General features: G+C 38.1%; 1 protein-coding gene across 2 annotated transcripts in view; it reads right to left on the reverse strand.

Moving 5' to 3' along the window:
* Positions 1-16,407, reverse strand: part of LOC126416802 (etoposide-induced protein 2.4 homolog) — a 38,705-nt gene extending 22,298 nt beyond the window's left edge. The window contains exons 1-5 of one of the 2 annotated variants that reach the window (XM_050084673.1): positions 16,249-16,407; positions 15,862-16,046; positions 15,518-15,773; positions 7,193-7,312; positions 5,816-6,039 (exon numbers count right to left, since the gene is read on the reverse strand). In XM_050084673.1, the coding sequence (XP_049940630.1) occupies positions 5,816-6,039; positions 7,193-7,312; positions 15,518-15,773; positions 15,862-16,046; positions 16,249-16,263 (800 nt within the window). In that variant the 5' untranslated portion in view covers positions 16,264-16,407. Of the gene's footprint in view, positions 1-5,815; positions 6,040-7,192; positions 7,313-15,517; positions 15,774-15,861; positions 16,047-16,146 lie in introns of both variants that reach the window. The other variant, XM_050084672.1, reaches the window with a different exon arrangement.
* Positions 16,408-16,420: the final 13 nt, after the last annotated feature.

Genomic DNA, 16,420 nt, shown 5'->3' on the forward strand with positions numbered 1-16,420 from the left:
GCGTGCTAGAGAATCCCTGAGCCCAATACAATACACAAATGAATATCTCTCTCTCTCTCTCTTCTCTGTGTGTGTGTGTGTGTGTGTGTGAGGGGGGGGGCTAATCTGTATGGATGTTGTGGAAACTCCTCTGTAGCACAAAGTATGAAAGAATATGTTCCAACAGCCAAATTTCATGATGCTAAATATGAAAATGTTTGGTCACCGGAACAAATGTACCGCATCAGAACACTCTGAGACCATTTGAAATATTTGGCTGGCACAAGTAACAGGATATTACAATGCAAATACAGATACAACAACACTCATTTTATATTTAAAAAAAGTATTATGGAAAGTTGTTCCACTATACTGCTTTAGCACACTTCCAACTTCTCTGTAAAAATCTATCAACCGGTTACTATATGTTGCACAGACATTGCAACTGTATTGTTCTATCACTGATCTGCTTCATTGTGCTGCACTTATCTATACCCAAAATACCTGTGGTATTTACTTCCAGTTTTTTCACAGACGTAGCTTTGTAAGTTAATTTTTTAGCCGAATATTACCTATATCTAACAGTACAAGGAAAAGATGGATTACTTCTCACTGTAAAGATGACATGTTGCAGACAGGCACAACGAAAAGACTCTTATACATTAGCTTTTGGCCAAAGCCTTCTTCAGGAAAGGAACCACCGCCCTCTCCACACATACACATACCCACGCACGCAAGCACACCTCGCACATGAATGCCATGTCATGTGTGCATGAGGTGTGCTTGCTTAAGTGAATGAATGTGTGTTTCCTTTTCTGCTGAAAGCTAATGTGTAAGTGTCTTTCCATTGTGCCTGTCTGCAACTCAATCTGTCATCTTCACAGTGAGTAGCAATCACTTTCTCTTATACTGTTGATAATCCAAGTTGGAGTTTCTACTGTTTGATTTTACCTATATTCCAACAACAAAATGACACAAAGAGCTTTAGTATATCTTTTTACAAGTAACTATACCTGGGCTTTGTTTCTAAATATACCCTTCACTGATCACCAGACGCTCCAGGTATTTACATCTCTAAGGCCAACTCTCCAAAATAAAACTTAGCACACTGCATCTCATTATTTTACCATTTCCATTCAGATTTTGATTTGAACAACATACCATTGCCCATGTAGTTGAACAGAGCCCACCAGGGAGCTGCATATTTCATTTATGACCCATTAATATCTCATCTGGTTTACTAGTTCACTTAAGATCAAAGCTGCATTTGTATCAGATTTCTGAACTGAAATATGTACTTTATATTTTAAGCAATGGAAAATCCATGATGAATAATAACAATATTATGAAAAGGATAGTTGCTTCTTGCCATATAGCAGAGATACTGAGTACCCGTACCCACAGATAGGCAAACAAAAAGATTGTCCGCAAGTAAGTTTTTGGTCAAAGAGGCCTTCATCAGAAATACACACACACACACACACACACACACACGCGCGCGCACACGCACACACGCACGACCACTTACTTGCTAACAATCTTTTTGTTGTGCCTATCTGCGGGTATTCAGCATCTCTGCTATATGGTGAGTAGCAACTATCCTTTTCATTATATTATTATACTCATATTTTGTCACTACTTCAGTGGCAACATTCCACCCAAGAAACATGCCTTCCACTGAAATTCACTTCACAATGTTAGCAAAAACAGGGACACAGAAATGATAAATGAATAACAAACACAGTTTCGAAGTTGAAAGCAGTATTAACAATGCGTAGAAAGTAATTAAAAGAAAATATGGGTTTGATCTCAATGATCCTGTTGTAGTATCACCTCTCCTCTGATCTGACAGTTCAGTATGTCTATGTCAAATTATTAACTGTGGTAATTACGTAGCCCCACTGGCAGTGTATCATATCATAACTGTAATATACAGTTATTCTTTGGTATTTTCACATATGCATGCATGGAACAGAGTTGTGGTTTTATATCTTCTCAGTACGCACACGCTGTGATGAGACTTGTTATCGAGTGATCACAAGTCTTTTGCCATTATGTTAATTGCATGAAAATGAATTGCCAAGAGAAAGAAGTCAAATAAATGATAGTTTGTGAGACTCAAATCAAATTATATCAGCTACTTATTAATCAGTCATCAAGATTTCGTTACAATAGTACAGCTTAATGAGAATGCTGGATGCTGTTGACAGGCAATGAGAATGCTGGATGTTGCGGACAGGCCTGCTAGACAGTCACCCTATTTCAAGCCTCATGCTTCCAGCTTCACTATTTGGGCCCACACTGCGCAATGTGGAGTCCCTCTGGCAGTTGACTAATCTTTGCTCACAGGAGTTGCTACCTCACCTGGATCTTCTGTATAGACTTGTGGACTAAATCAGATTAATTCTGAGAATTTAACATCAAAATGAATTTAATAATCAAAATAACAAAAAATTATCATATGAAATAATTAGATTTTTTTAAATAGGATTTTCTTGGTCGTCCCCTCATTTTCTCCCCTACGATCTTGCCTCTGAAAATGTTTTGTATTAGAGTATCATGTTTAATTAAGTGTCTAATGAGTTTTTCTTTAAGCAAGTCTCTAACTTTCAGTAGTTCTCTCTTTTCTTCAATTTCCATTAGAGCCATCTCATTTTTTTTTTTTTTTTTTCCTGCCAGTCCAGCTATTTTGTCGTAAATCTCCCCCAGAGCCACATTTCTGCAGCGTTGAGGTCAGATCTCTCCTTCGCTAGTGTCCAGATTTCCTATCCGTATGTCAGGACACTACACACAAATCTTTTCTTAGTGTGGAAACTGATGTGCTTTTCAATACAAGGTTCTTCTTATTGTGAAAGCACTCTTGGAAGGCATTGTTCTTCTTCCTCACACATCTACTGTCATCCTCCATATTGCTATTGAGATGGTAAAATTCAGTTACTTCTTTGGGTTGTTTACTACCTTTTTACGTCAGTCTTACCTCCACCACCTTTCTTGTCTATAACCATCAATCTACATTATACTACGCAAGCCACCTAATGGTGTGTGGCGGAGGGTACTTTCAGTACCACTATCTGATCCCTTCAACCCTGTTCCATTCATGAATAGTGGATAGGAAGAATGTGTGTCGGTAAACCTCTGTATTGGCTCTAATTTCTTGAAGTTTCTTGTCTTGGTCAGTACACGAGATGTATGTGGGGGGAAGTAATATGTTGTCCAACTCCTCCTGAAAAGAACTGTCCCGAAATTTCAATAGTAAATGTCTCCATGATGCACAACGCCTCTCTTGTAACATCTGCCAGTGGAGTTTGTTAAGTATCTCCGTAACACTCTCTCATCAGCGAAACGATCCCGTGACGGAACGCACCACTCTTTGTTGGATCTTCTCTATCTCCTCTATCAGTCCTACCTGATGGGGATCCCAGATAGATGAACAATGATCAAGAATTGGGCGAACAAGCGCCTTATAAGCCACTTCTTTTGTGGATGAGTTACATTTCCTTAAGATGCTTCCGATGAATCAGAGTCTGGTGTCTGCTTTTCCCACTATCTGTTTTATATGGTCATTCCACTTCAGGTCGCTGTGGATAGATATGCCCAGATATTTTACGGTAAACGCTGTCTCCAGCTGTTTGTCATCAATAGTGCAGCTATACAGTAGTGGATTTCTTTTCCTACATATGTACAATATGTTACATTTATTTACGTTCAGGGTCAACTGCCAGAGCCTGCACCATTCATCAATTCTCTGCAGGCCTTTCTGCAAATTCTTACTATCTTCTGGCATTGCCACTTTGGTATAGACAACTGCATCATCTGCCAATAGCTTAAAGAGCATCTGACGCTTTCTACTAGATCATTTATATATATTGTAATCAGCAACGGTCCTATCACACTTCCCTGTGGTACTCTGGATATTACCTTTGCATCTGCTCATTTGGTTCTGTTAAGAGCGATGTGTTGAGTTCTATCTGCAATAAAGCCTTGAATCTAATCACAGGTCTGCTCCGATACTCCGTAAGCTCGTTTTTTTTTCATTACACGCCAATGCAGAACAGTGTCAAATGCCTTACTGAAATCAAGGAACACAGCATCAACCTTAGCGTCATTGTCCACTGCGCTGTGGATCTCATGGAGGAACAGAGAGAGCCGAGTTTCGCAGGATCTCTGTTTGCAGAATCCATATGATTTTTATAGAGGACATGTTCATTCTCCAAAAACGTCATAATTCTTGAGCGTAAAACATGTTCCATAATTGTACAACAGACTGACGTCAATGTCATAGATCTATAATCCTGTGGATCTCTCTTATGGCCTTTCTGAAAAATGGGAATGACATGCGCTTCTTTCCAGTCATTAGATACCTTTCGTTGCTCAAGCGATCTACAATAAATTACTGCTAGAAGGGGAGCAAGTTCTTTCGCATAATCTTTAAAGAATCTTATAGGCATCTCATTTGGTCCTGAAGCCTTTCCGTTACTAAGCAATTGTAGCTGCTTTACAATTCCACAATCGGTTATCACAGTATCTGTCATTTTGATGTTCGTACGATCAGTGAAATGAGGGACAGTGTTATAATCTTCTGCGGTTAAACAACTTCGGAAGACCGAATTCAGTATTTCAGCCTTCTCTCTATTATCTTCCGTTTCGGAGCCAGTGTGGTCACTGAGAGAATGGATTTTGTCTTCTTGGTATTTATTTTTAGTTTTTTTAATCTCCTGATTTAAGAGCTTAAGCATTCTGCTGCCTGGCACCCGAAACAACTGCAATATGAACAAACCATAGTGGTTCTTTGGAGAGCAACAATTCATTGGTGTCATGCAAGAAGAATGTAGGGTAATGGACTGAGATTGTGACAGAGCAGTCACAATAAACTAAGCATTAAATGTACAAGATGCAACTTCTATTTCCATATGGTATTAATGAGGCATCAGGTTGCTATAGCACTGACCATGACAAACATTTGGGTGGGGGGAAAGAGAAATATCATAGAAATGGGAAGTCATTAACTATCAGATACCAATACTACGATTTTTAGTGACAGATGTCAACTTCATCATGTAAAAATACTGGAGTTGCCAACATAGCAGCAAACTGTTTGATCATCACAGTTTCCTGCTACTCAGGTAAAGCCTTAACATTAGCCAGGACCATAAAGGAAGACTTGACTAAAAGAATTGAAAAAATACAGTGTGTTTCATTTAACAGCTCAGAAGTCTCTCACTGAAAATTACTGAATGTAAACTTTCATACAAGTTTTCATCTTTTGCAATGTGTTCCAATGATTTCCATTCAAAGACGGAAAACTGAGTACTTTTAGAAAATATTACAATTTTGCTGAACTTCTGCTCTGGCTTTTTTCTTCCTTTTGTCATGCGTTATTTATTTCTTAGGATTAAAAAATAATTTGCAAATATTTTCGTTGTCGTCAATCTTTAGTATTTTTGTCTGTTTTGATGCTGTATATTACTACAGCATTATTACAAACGTATAGATATTCCTTTCTGTTGCATTAACAAAAGATGCTTACAAACTAAAAGTCATAAAAAATACTTTTTGTTTCAGCAGTGACACTGAAATTAATCACATACACTTTTTCTACTGAGGAAAAGAATAACAGAAGAAATTTGGAAATTTGTGGTAAGGTCTTATGGGACCAAACTGCTGAGGTCATAGGTCCGTAAGCTTACATACTACTTAATCTAACTTAAACTAATTTATGCTAAGGACAACACATGCACCCATGCCCGATGGAGGACTTGTAACCTCCGAGGGGGAGGGAGCTGCGTGGACCATGACAAGATGCCTCAGACCGCACGGCGTAACAGAAGAAACTCACCTTACAATGAATGATGAGGGCAATGCAGTGAGTACTGCGAGAGGCAGACCAAAACCTACAAAGTATGGCCAGTTGTTTTCCATGAAATTCAAACGCTGGTGTAGCTCCCAGCCCATGTTTAACCACTTATATTCAAATGAATATAGAGAATATAGCATACACATGTGAATTAGGCTCAGTAGTTCATTGAGAAACATTATTGGTAATAAGCTCACGAGCATGCTCTGAAATTAAAAAAAAAATTTAAAAATCAGTTAGCTGAGAAAAATTTATACGAACAAATGAGTAAAGAAATAAGAAAATACAGATAAAATCTGAACCATGGCAGCCTCCTGCACTTCAGGCAGCAAGATATGAAGTTTGTTGTGAAAGTTAAGCAAATGTTCCTTTTGATTCTTTGAGGCAATGTGGCATATTTTAAAGTTAGCAGTATACAAGTTTGTCTTGCACTGGAATTGTTTGAAAAACAGCATCAGAGGCCAAATAATTCAGTATATAAGTAACAAGTTTTGCATGTAATGTCAGGAGATTGCTCAATTCCTATAAGTTACAAAAACAAGTAAAAACTGTACGATTTAACGCTTAACTATAAATGACACTGTATTTAATGCCATATCTTCCACACCACATTGAAAGATTCAACCAAGAACTGACAGAATTTTATCCATTCAGATAAATGCACTTCATAGTGCCTTGAGTGTATAAAGCAGCAGTATGGGATACAGATTATGTACCTAAGTAAGCAAGTTCATTTTTTTATAATTTGCATTTTTGGGTCAACCGAACTTACTGATACTGGACGTCAGCTTCATCCTATAACTTAATTACATAGTGGCATATTATGTCATATGCATGAACAGGAAGAGAACAATACAATTGGCAATATTTTTTTCTTATTTTTTGGAATGTAGGTTGTGGTGATGGACTCAACTGTACTGTAGCCCAAAGTATAGATTAAGTTGAAAGGTTACACGTCAGGTGTGAGATGGTAAAGCCAACGAATGTGAATACAAAATCTTAGTTGTGGTAAAATACTGATCTGTAGTGTACCCCAAAGCCTAGGTAAGTTTGAAAAGTAACAATCTGATTGCGAGTTGGTGAAGCAATATCTAAGGCTAAGTCAGTCCACATACTCAACGAACCGTTAAGATGGATCTGTTTAAAACATGCAACTAACTAAGTTTTGGGAGATTTCAGTATTAAGAAAAATTAATTTGGATTTCTCTTTACAATATGCTAAATTGTAGTACACCAGCTACATTATAAGGGCACTGCAATATACATATAACAAAAGGAAATAACAGAAAATCATAGTAACATCAAATTATTTCTTATGATAACCATAGCATATTAACTTGAAGGCAAATCAAATCTTACCTGAACAAGGAACAATGCCTGTACTAATATGCTGAATAATAGGTCTGCAATCAATTTGCTGACACTACTCAACATTTGTGGACGACCTCTGGTATGTCTGTACGCAGAATCTGCAATATCCTTAAGAAAAAAAATATTACGAGAGCAACAAAAATTTTCAACTTAAGTGTTATCAGTTCTAATAATATGTGACTGTCTAAATGATTCAGAAACACACATTTCTGCACAATATTTAAGATATAGAGCACGGAAATATCAAAATTATTGTCCATTATTTAATTTAGCTTCCATTAGAGTCACCAGGACAGTGAAAAATTCAGAACTGAAACAGATGTCAGGCAAGGACATTCTGTATCACCAAAATTACTCTCAGAAATCCTAAAGAAAGTTTTCAGGTGTTTAAACTGAAAAAATTACAGGAAATTTGGACCATATCTGAACTAACTACATTTTGTGTATGACATTCTACTGTTTGTCTACAGTGTAGATAGTTCAACAACTGGGTGAAAGTAAACAAAAGAGTAAAAATTGCCTGGAGTGATTTTGGTAAACTAAATAATGTTTTCAAAACCAAGCTTCTGATATGACTTCTTCAAAGGAAGGCTTATATTAGGGTGCATTGCCAGTTTTGTAATACAGAAGTGAGACCTGGACTTGTAATGCAAACATTATTCAAAAACTGACTACTGAGATTTTAGGTATTACTGGGAGGGACAGGAAAACGAATAAATGCTATGATGGAACAGATTGAAGCAGAAGACAGTTATGATTGAAATGAGGGTGAGAAATGTACCTTGGCAAATGAATGTTAGATGGACCATGGACGTTCCTTACTGGGTGCAAGGAAAGATAGAGGCAATGACCTCATGATAAGAAGGTAGAAGACAGCAGAGAAAACTTGTAGAAGCAACATGGATGAGTATATCTGAAGATCTTAATATTAAGAAAAGTCTACAGCAGTGGATATCAAATGGTGGCCACTGCTGTTGAAGATGTTAAATCTTCAACAGCAGCAGCCACTATCTGATATCCATTGCTGTAGACTTTTCTTCGTATTAAGATCTTCAGACATGTAAGTCTGTACTGATTATTAATTCTGCTTGAGACGGAAGTCCCGAGTCCAGACACTGAGAATTATTTTCTTATTCTCAGCTAAGTTATTTGCTGTAATCACTGCGAGTAGCATTAAAATAGTTTGCAAGACTGAGATTCGATCACAGCATTTTATCAGCAGCATGCTACCAATTAGGTGTGCACCACTTGAGCAAATCTCACAGACTGTCTCAAAGTGACAACTTGTCCAGGTCCAACACATAGTTCTAACTTTTTTAACTTGTTACAAACTATCATCACAGCTACACTTTACTTAGAGTAAAACCATTAGTTCTCATTAACTTTCATGAGCCAACTCACTCACTCCCCCCCCCCCCCCCCCCCCCTCCAGGTGTTATAGTCAGGCCACTACAAAATGTCCCTCCTGACACTTTACGCCACATGGACTGCATTGTGTGTGGAGTGGACACATTAGCAATTCGTAAATGTAACCATAGTGATGGTGCCAGGTTTTCCACCCCTATCACTCAAGATGCTCTCTTAGTGGCTGCAAAGCATCTGTCATGTGTTCATCAATTGTTGTGGACCGTGTGTTACTGATTCAGTTCGTGTTAACAGTGCAATGTAAAGTGTCATTTTTTCAAACATATGTCATGTAAACTCTTCCTCTAACTGTAGGAAAGTAGGCGAGGGCACTACCTTAAAGAGTGAATCTCATAATCCTTGTACCTAATGCATGACATTATTTTGAGTAAGACAGGGGTAATGCAGGACTCTTATACCATTGTCGTAAGTCACTGAACTATGCTCCACCAAAAATTGGTATGACTTCTGTGAAGAAAATAATTAGGGAGAAGTGTGCTGGACATCAACAAGAGTCAACTGCTGCTCTTTCAACTACAGGGAAGAGCAGAGTGCATGCCACTAAAATAACAGAGCTGTATACGTTCAGTGACATTTTTATTAATATTACATGTGGAAAAAGTATCCAACGCGGAAGGTGTCTCTATGAGACAGTGAGTTGTTTTTCAGAGGAAAAAAAAAAAAAATCAGTCTTTCTGTTGTACTGAAGAAGATAGCGTTTTGATGGAAAAATTTTACTGGAGCAAGAGTTTCTGCTTGAACAAGAGGATAATGTTGCCTGAACATGACTTTTCTTTTAGGGTAGTATCAAAGTATACCTAATGAAACCATTAGGTTGGAAGAAATGTGGGTGAATGTTGGTCATTCCAGACTGAGTGTGTGGACTGGTCACACAGCACAAGGGACAATGAAAGCTCCAGTCAGTTCATTATTTTACATGCTGGAAAAAATGGTGGGTTTGTACCAAACAGTTACACCAGTAAAACTTGGCACTACCACAAGGAGATTACGGCAATGAATGTTAAAAATGGTTTGTAAACATTTTGCTTCTGAACACATGTAAGAACTCCACACAACATTGGACAATGTACCATATCACTTTAATCAGTTAAACAAGTCCCCTATACGCAACAGCAGGAAGAGCGACATAGTGGACTGGCTATAGAAGAACGGCATAGATTCATTTGGGGGGGGGGGGGGGGACATAACTGTTGGAAATTGGGAAAGAGTACACATGATGTAATACCATTTATGGATTTATGATATTGACAACATTGCAGAAGAAAATCATCAAGAGTCTTACACCTGCCCCCCATATCACTGCCACTTCAAGGTAACAGAACTCATGTGGGCTCAGGTGAAGTTATATTTTGTGTACAGAAGTAAAAGTCTTAATTTAAAAGAAGTCGATTTCTTAGTGCGTGAGGCACTGGACAGTATTACTTCCACAAAATGGACCAATATTTCAAAACATATGTGGCACATCTTTGAAGAGGCACGGTAACAAGGAGCTGAACTCTTAAGAAGGCATGAAAGATGATTAGAAGAGATAGCAGCAGCAGTGCCAGCAGCAATGGTGAAGATAGTGACAGTGATGTAGGAGATGTGAATAATGACAACACTCTCTTTGAAGCCTGTGGAGTCTACCCTCTTCCCAAAAATGTTGTTAACACATTGCATTCGGTTCATGTAGATTTACGTGTTTCCGCATCCAACTATTGTAGATGGATCACGTAAATTTACATTTTTTATCCTGTGCGCATTTTCTGAGACCTGCTGCTCATGCCAGCAACTATTTCAATTTAACAAAAGGCTACATATAAATTGGAAGGTTCAGTGCAGTGAACAACACTGTGAACTTATTTTAATCTTTCGTTTCACAGCCAACAATTTTTCCATCCACGAAATTGTAAGTACTGTAGTTGTTTCCTTGTGTGGTATGGCATGAAAAAAGTTGACAGAAAGCAAGATTCTTGCTGAACTATTTGCGAACAATTGCTCTGATGTTCCAAGTGATTCAGATGATGTTACTGAGAGTAGTAGTGGAAGTAAAGAAGAAAACAACGTGGCTATCATCAACTAGAGTGAGATAATTATGAACTATTTAGATGATGAAGCTTCTGAAAGTGAAAGTTGGCTGAAGAAGGGCAAGATGTTATTTTAGAAACATTTAGGAAATTCCAGGAGTAAAAACCCTTCCCACTGAGATCAATAGCATTATAAGCACTGTGGAATTATTTTTAGGGGATTAATTGTTTGATCAGATGTCGACACAATCAAATTCATAGTACAAACAAAACAAAAACTATTACAAAGAATCTCTGAAGTCTCCTAAATTTACAAATATCACTGCTGTTGAACGGAAAAAATTTCTGGGCCTGATTATCTTGATAGTGCAAATAAAAAAAGATTTTTAAAGGACTGTTGGTCAACAGATCCTCTAAAAGAGAGACCGATGATTGGCAAGCTAATGAGCAGAAATCGATTTGAGCAGATATCAAAATTTCATTTCAAGGACAATTCCTTCTAAAGCAGTCAGAAAAACAGACTTTACAAAATCAAACCTGTGCTAAAGTACCTCCTAGATAACTTTCAGACCATATACAAAGCAGAACAGGAGCTTTCTCTTGATGAAGCAATGATACCATGGAGAGGGTGGCTTCGTTTCAGACAGATAATCCTGGAAAACTTATCTGATATGATTTGCTTGTTCCTATTGTTTGCAAAAGTATAAGAGGACATATCTCCAATCTAGAAATATATGCTAGGGAAGGAAAAAAGCTGCAAGACACTATTCTCTCTGTACTTTCACCTCACTTTACCTTGTGGCACCATATTTATCAAGACAATTGTCACAATATTACAGCTACTGCCAAAACAATTCTAGAAAGGAAAACAAGAGTTTGTGTCTACACAAAGAAGTGTGTGTGTGTGTGTGTGTGTGTGTGTGTGTGTGTGTGTGTATTTGGTTCTTCTCGGAATTTTTCTATTTCCAAGTCAAGACAAGAGGATGATCAAGCAACTCTGCTAACTGACCCCTGTGGCACTTTGCCACTAGTTAGAGTAAGGCCACGTGTGTTGTTCGTTTTGAGAGTGCAACTTGGTTGGTTCCCCCTGTAGAGTGAAGCCAGGGAAAGCTGAGGTGTGTCCAGTTGCACCAATGTGGAGCCCTCTGCTGGTGTTTTACGTTTAGGAGCCAAGGTAGTTGATGGTCTCTGCCTCGAACAAGTGGGCAGACTAATTGTATGGCTTGGAAAAAAGAGGATGGAAGGCATATTGCACTGTTGTTTCTGTTTGCACTGTTGTTTCTGTTAGAGATATGCGAACAAAGTATTTGTCCAATGTGTATAGTTGTGCACAGACTACATTGTGCTGGGAGCATTAGACCTCTGTGAAATGGTATTCTATGGTTATTGATTGGCAACGAGATCTTGTGCATAGCCCACATGTAAAATGTGTTCATGTGTTAATAAAAGTGACTGTTAATATAAATACAACACAGATACCGCAAACAGAGTGACTTGTAGGTTGCGAGAATCATGTAACTTGGAAACCTGCCATTGAGGTGTATTTGCCTTTGGATCATCTGTGGAATGTCGTAAATGGTACACTGAAATCTACAGAATCAAGTTTTTTTGTTAAGGATCAGAAGGCGAAATCAAAACTAATCCTACTGATAGGTCCAGTAAATTACATTCACACAGAAAAGGCTATGTCTGCATAGGAGGTATGGGACAAACTTAAAAATGCATTTGAAGATGGAGGTTCAACCAGAAAAGTAGGATAACTTTGTGAGCTGATAACTACAAGATTGAACAAATGCAAAAACATGGATGAATAAGCGAATAAAATAATGTCATTCTCAAATTGTCTGAAGAATACTGGTTGGTTGGTTTGGGGGAGGGAACCAAACAGCATGGTCATCAGTCCCATCAGATTGGGGACGGATGGGGAAGGAAATCACCCATGCCCTTTCAAAGGAACCATCCCAGAATTTGCCTGAAGCCATTTTGGGAAATCACAGAAAACCTATATCAGGATGAGCGGACATGGTTTTGAACCGCGGTCCTCCCAAATGCGAGCCCAATGTGCTATCCACTATGCCACCTCACTCTGTGGGAAAATTGATTTTGAAATTGCAGAAGAATGGATTGGCGTTTTATTGTTGTCTGGACTACCAGAGACATATTCACCTACGATTATGGGTTTGGAAAGTTTGGGAATACCCATTACAGTGAAGAATGTGAAGGTAACCATTCTAGAGGACATGAAAAATGAACCAGATTCTTATGATCCAAAGAAAAAACAGCATCAGGTTTATACTGTAAATACAAGAAGAAAAAAGCCAATAAAATGTTTCAGAGGCCAGAAGACTGGATATTTTTCATCACAGTGTAACGGAACATTGAGTTATCAATGAAAAGAAGCATGTTAATTCTAGTATTCCTGAGAAGGAAACTACCCATAAATGTAAGGCACTTTCTGCTTTTTATTCTTTTAGTGCAGCAAGTGAGGATCATGCAAAATGGTTTCTAGATTATGTGCATATCATTAAAGCTCCATCAGTTTTGTATGATGTTCACTCAATGCCCGACATTGGAATTTCCACAGTCAATAGGTCTAAAGTGTGACCTCGCAGGAAAAGTTGATCTTAATTTACTAGTGAATGGGGAAAAACAAACTGTACTGCCCATGATGTACATTATGTGAAGAAAATTGTAACTAATATCCTGTCAGTAAGTGTAATAGTAAAGAAGGGTAACAAAGTTATCTTCGATACAGAGGGAGCCAAGATAATCGACTCTTGGGGTGGCATTGTAGCTACTACAACTACTTCAGAGGTATTTACAAATTAAATACAGTTCAGGATATTGCTGAAACTGGAAATCAACCTGTTTATGCTGCAAAAATTTCTTGTGGTTTATGAGACTTGGACATTTGAAAAGAAAAAAGTATGGCCTTATTGAAGAAGAACGTGAAGTGTGTCTGCAAGGGAAGCAGGCCAGTCTGCCATTTAAATCAAGTCAAAGAAGATCTACAGAAGTCCTACAACTCATTCACACATATGTCTGTGGACCTATGGAGAATAAATCCATATGAGGTAGCTACTGTTTTGTGGCATACATAAATGATTTTTCTTCATACAGTCATGTTTACTTTATAAGTACCGCGGATCAACTGAGTGATTATTTGCTGATTATTGCAAAACTGTTGAAAGACAGATGGGGAAGAGAATTAAAATTATTAAATCAGACAATGGATCAGAATATGTAAACAGTTAGTTTAAGGAACAGTTGAACGAAATGGGTACCAGGCTTCAGACTACCATTCGCTATAGGCCCTCTCAGAATGGTGTTGAAGAACGTGCCGAAAGAACTAGCGTAGAGAAGGCAAGAAGTATGCTGAGTGATGCTGACTGAGCTACCTAACAGTTTCTGAGCAGAGGCAGTGTCAACTGTGATGTATTTAATTACCACATTACCTATCAAAGCTGTGAGAAACACAAATCTTAAGAAGTATGGACTGGGAAAATACTGGACCTAAGGCACTTGAAAGTCTTTGTATGTGATGGCATGGTTCAGATTCCAAAACCATTAAGTAGTAAATGCAAAATCTCAAAAATATGTTTCTACTGGCCACTGTGAGGATTCAGATTTTGAGTGGTGGGGACAAGGAGGAGGCTGGGGCGGGGAGGGAGAAGGATAGCAGATTAGAGATGGGGGACGGTAAAGTGCTGGGAGCATATAGGGACGAGTATGTAATAAACAGTAGAGATGCACTATTTTTGGAGAATTCTAAACAAAATGTTATAATTGAATTTTATATTGTTTGTTTTAGGATGATGCGGCGTTTCTTTATTGTTGCATATTTAGCTTGTCCCCAACCTAAGCCCCCAATTTTCTGTGGTTGTCCCGTTTGTTACATTTCATTTTTGAAGCGAGACATTACTGTCATTTTTATTTTTGTTTGCATTTGTTGCCATGTGTATGTAGGGATGTCATGATTGCCATATTGTATGCGCTGGAACTAGCCATTTCCACCATACTGATGATGTCACGGGTCAAAGCAAACGGGTGGAATGTGACGCTTCTGTAATGCCAGTATTTTTGATATGATAGCTCTTGGCTTCTACACTTGCAAAAAAGGCTGTAGAATTTGTATAGGAATTATGCCCGATGCCAAACAGCACGTGATTCATTTTTCTTGCACTCAACCATGTTGCAGCAAATAGTGTGCTATTTTCAGAGGGTTTGTAACTCATTTGCCTGTCTTACAGAAATCCAGACATTATTTTGTGTCATATAGAACAACTCTTCATAATTTTTGCAATTTCTTTTTATCTGTAGCTTATATATAACTGCTGTATTTTGAAACAAAATAAATAATTACAAGAGTGTCAAAGTGGGGTATCGGATACCCCCTTCCCAAAACTGAAAATCTTGTTGTGGTAGCAAACTGGCTGCTTGCAAAGCCTAATGTTCACATCCATGCCATATTGAAAACTGCAAGGGTTGGGTCACAATATGTAACTTTTACCAATAACTGGTTTTGATTGTAATAACCATCATACCAAGATTACACACCACACGAGGGCTAGTGTTCAGAGAAGCTTAGGAACCCATCACCAAAACTTGTTTCTCCCAGTAGAATGAAGCTTACGTATGATTTGGTCTGTTTTTGTTTTTTTTATTTATTTTCATATGAAGTACAATCACTGACATTCTAATAGGCTCCCAAAATTTCTTTCCTGGACTAGTAGTAAATATGGATATATATTTGAGAGTATGATTCTAAGCTGTTAAACTTACTGTTACATACTGGAGGGCATACTGATGAGAATTCATTTCATTTCTCATACATGAATTACTAATGGCACATAAAATTGTACAAATATTTTATGATGCTCACCTGAAACCACAAGCTATTTACAATCTTGCTTAGCAAGAAAAGAGGCAACACCCACATGGTGCTGAACGTCCAAGTGAGTATTGGATGTATCCATGACCAGACAGTATTTTCTGTGTCTGGTGAATGGCCGAAGAGTATGGACAAGAAGAATCTCAAAAAAGGCAGCACCCCACATTCAAAAAGAAATATACTGAATAAAAACACAACACCATTTAGTGCACAACACTGTAGTGCCCGAGATAACACGGAAACTGTCCTGGAAATTAGAATGTTTTAGAAAGCAAACATAATAGTATTTGACTGCCAACAGTGTTGCATGTGGATAAATTAAATACAGTGCTTACTCTGGCTCTTTGGAAGACACTTTCGATGTTTCATCTTTTCTAGAGGAATCCCTTCTCCTGGGCGTAGCGTCCTTCTTGGGTGTACTCTGAGATGCCTTTTCTTTTATCTGCTTATCCAGAATAAATATTCCTACAGTGCCTTTTATGCTATCTATACACCCGCGGAAAACAGCATACATTATGCCCTAAAAGAAGATGCGTCGTTAGAACAGTGTCACTCAACACTGCAAAGTAAGTTCTTGCAATCCAAGGCAACAAAGTACATCGGGCAGCAAGATTTTGCACCTTTGTAACACTTTTAACAGTTTCTGGGAAATGTGCAAGAAAACGGGGCCATTCATAAAGTATTCTGTTACTCGAACTCCTGTAATAACTAAAATGACTTACATAAAAATGTTCCATTTTGTATATTCCGCGAGTCACATTCAAACAAACTCAACTACAACATTCAGAAAATATCATTGCAATAACAAATCACGATCGATTCTCGATACGAAGCGCATGGCTACATGTCGGGGGAAGGGCTTGCTTTGTCATTATTCTTTAGTGGAGAAACCAT

The sequence above is a fragment of the Schistocerca serialis genome, chromosome 8, assembly GCF_023864345.2.
Source record: "Schistocerca serialis cubense isolate TAMUIC-IGC-003099 chromosome 8, iqSchSeri2.2, whole genome shotgun sequence".
Classification (NCBI taxonomy): domain Eukaryota; kingdom Metazoa; phylum Arthropoda; class Insecta; order Orthoptera; family Acrididae; genus Schistocerca; species Schistocerca serialis.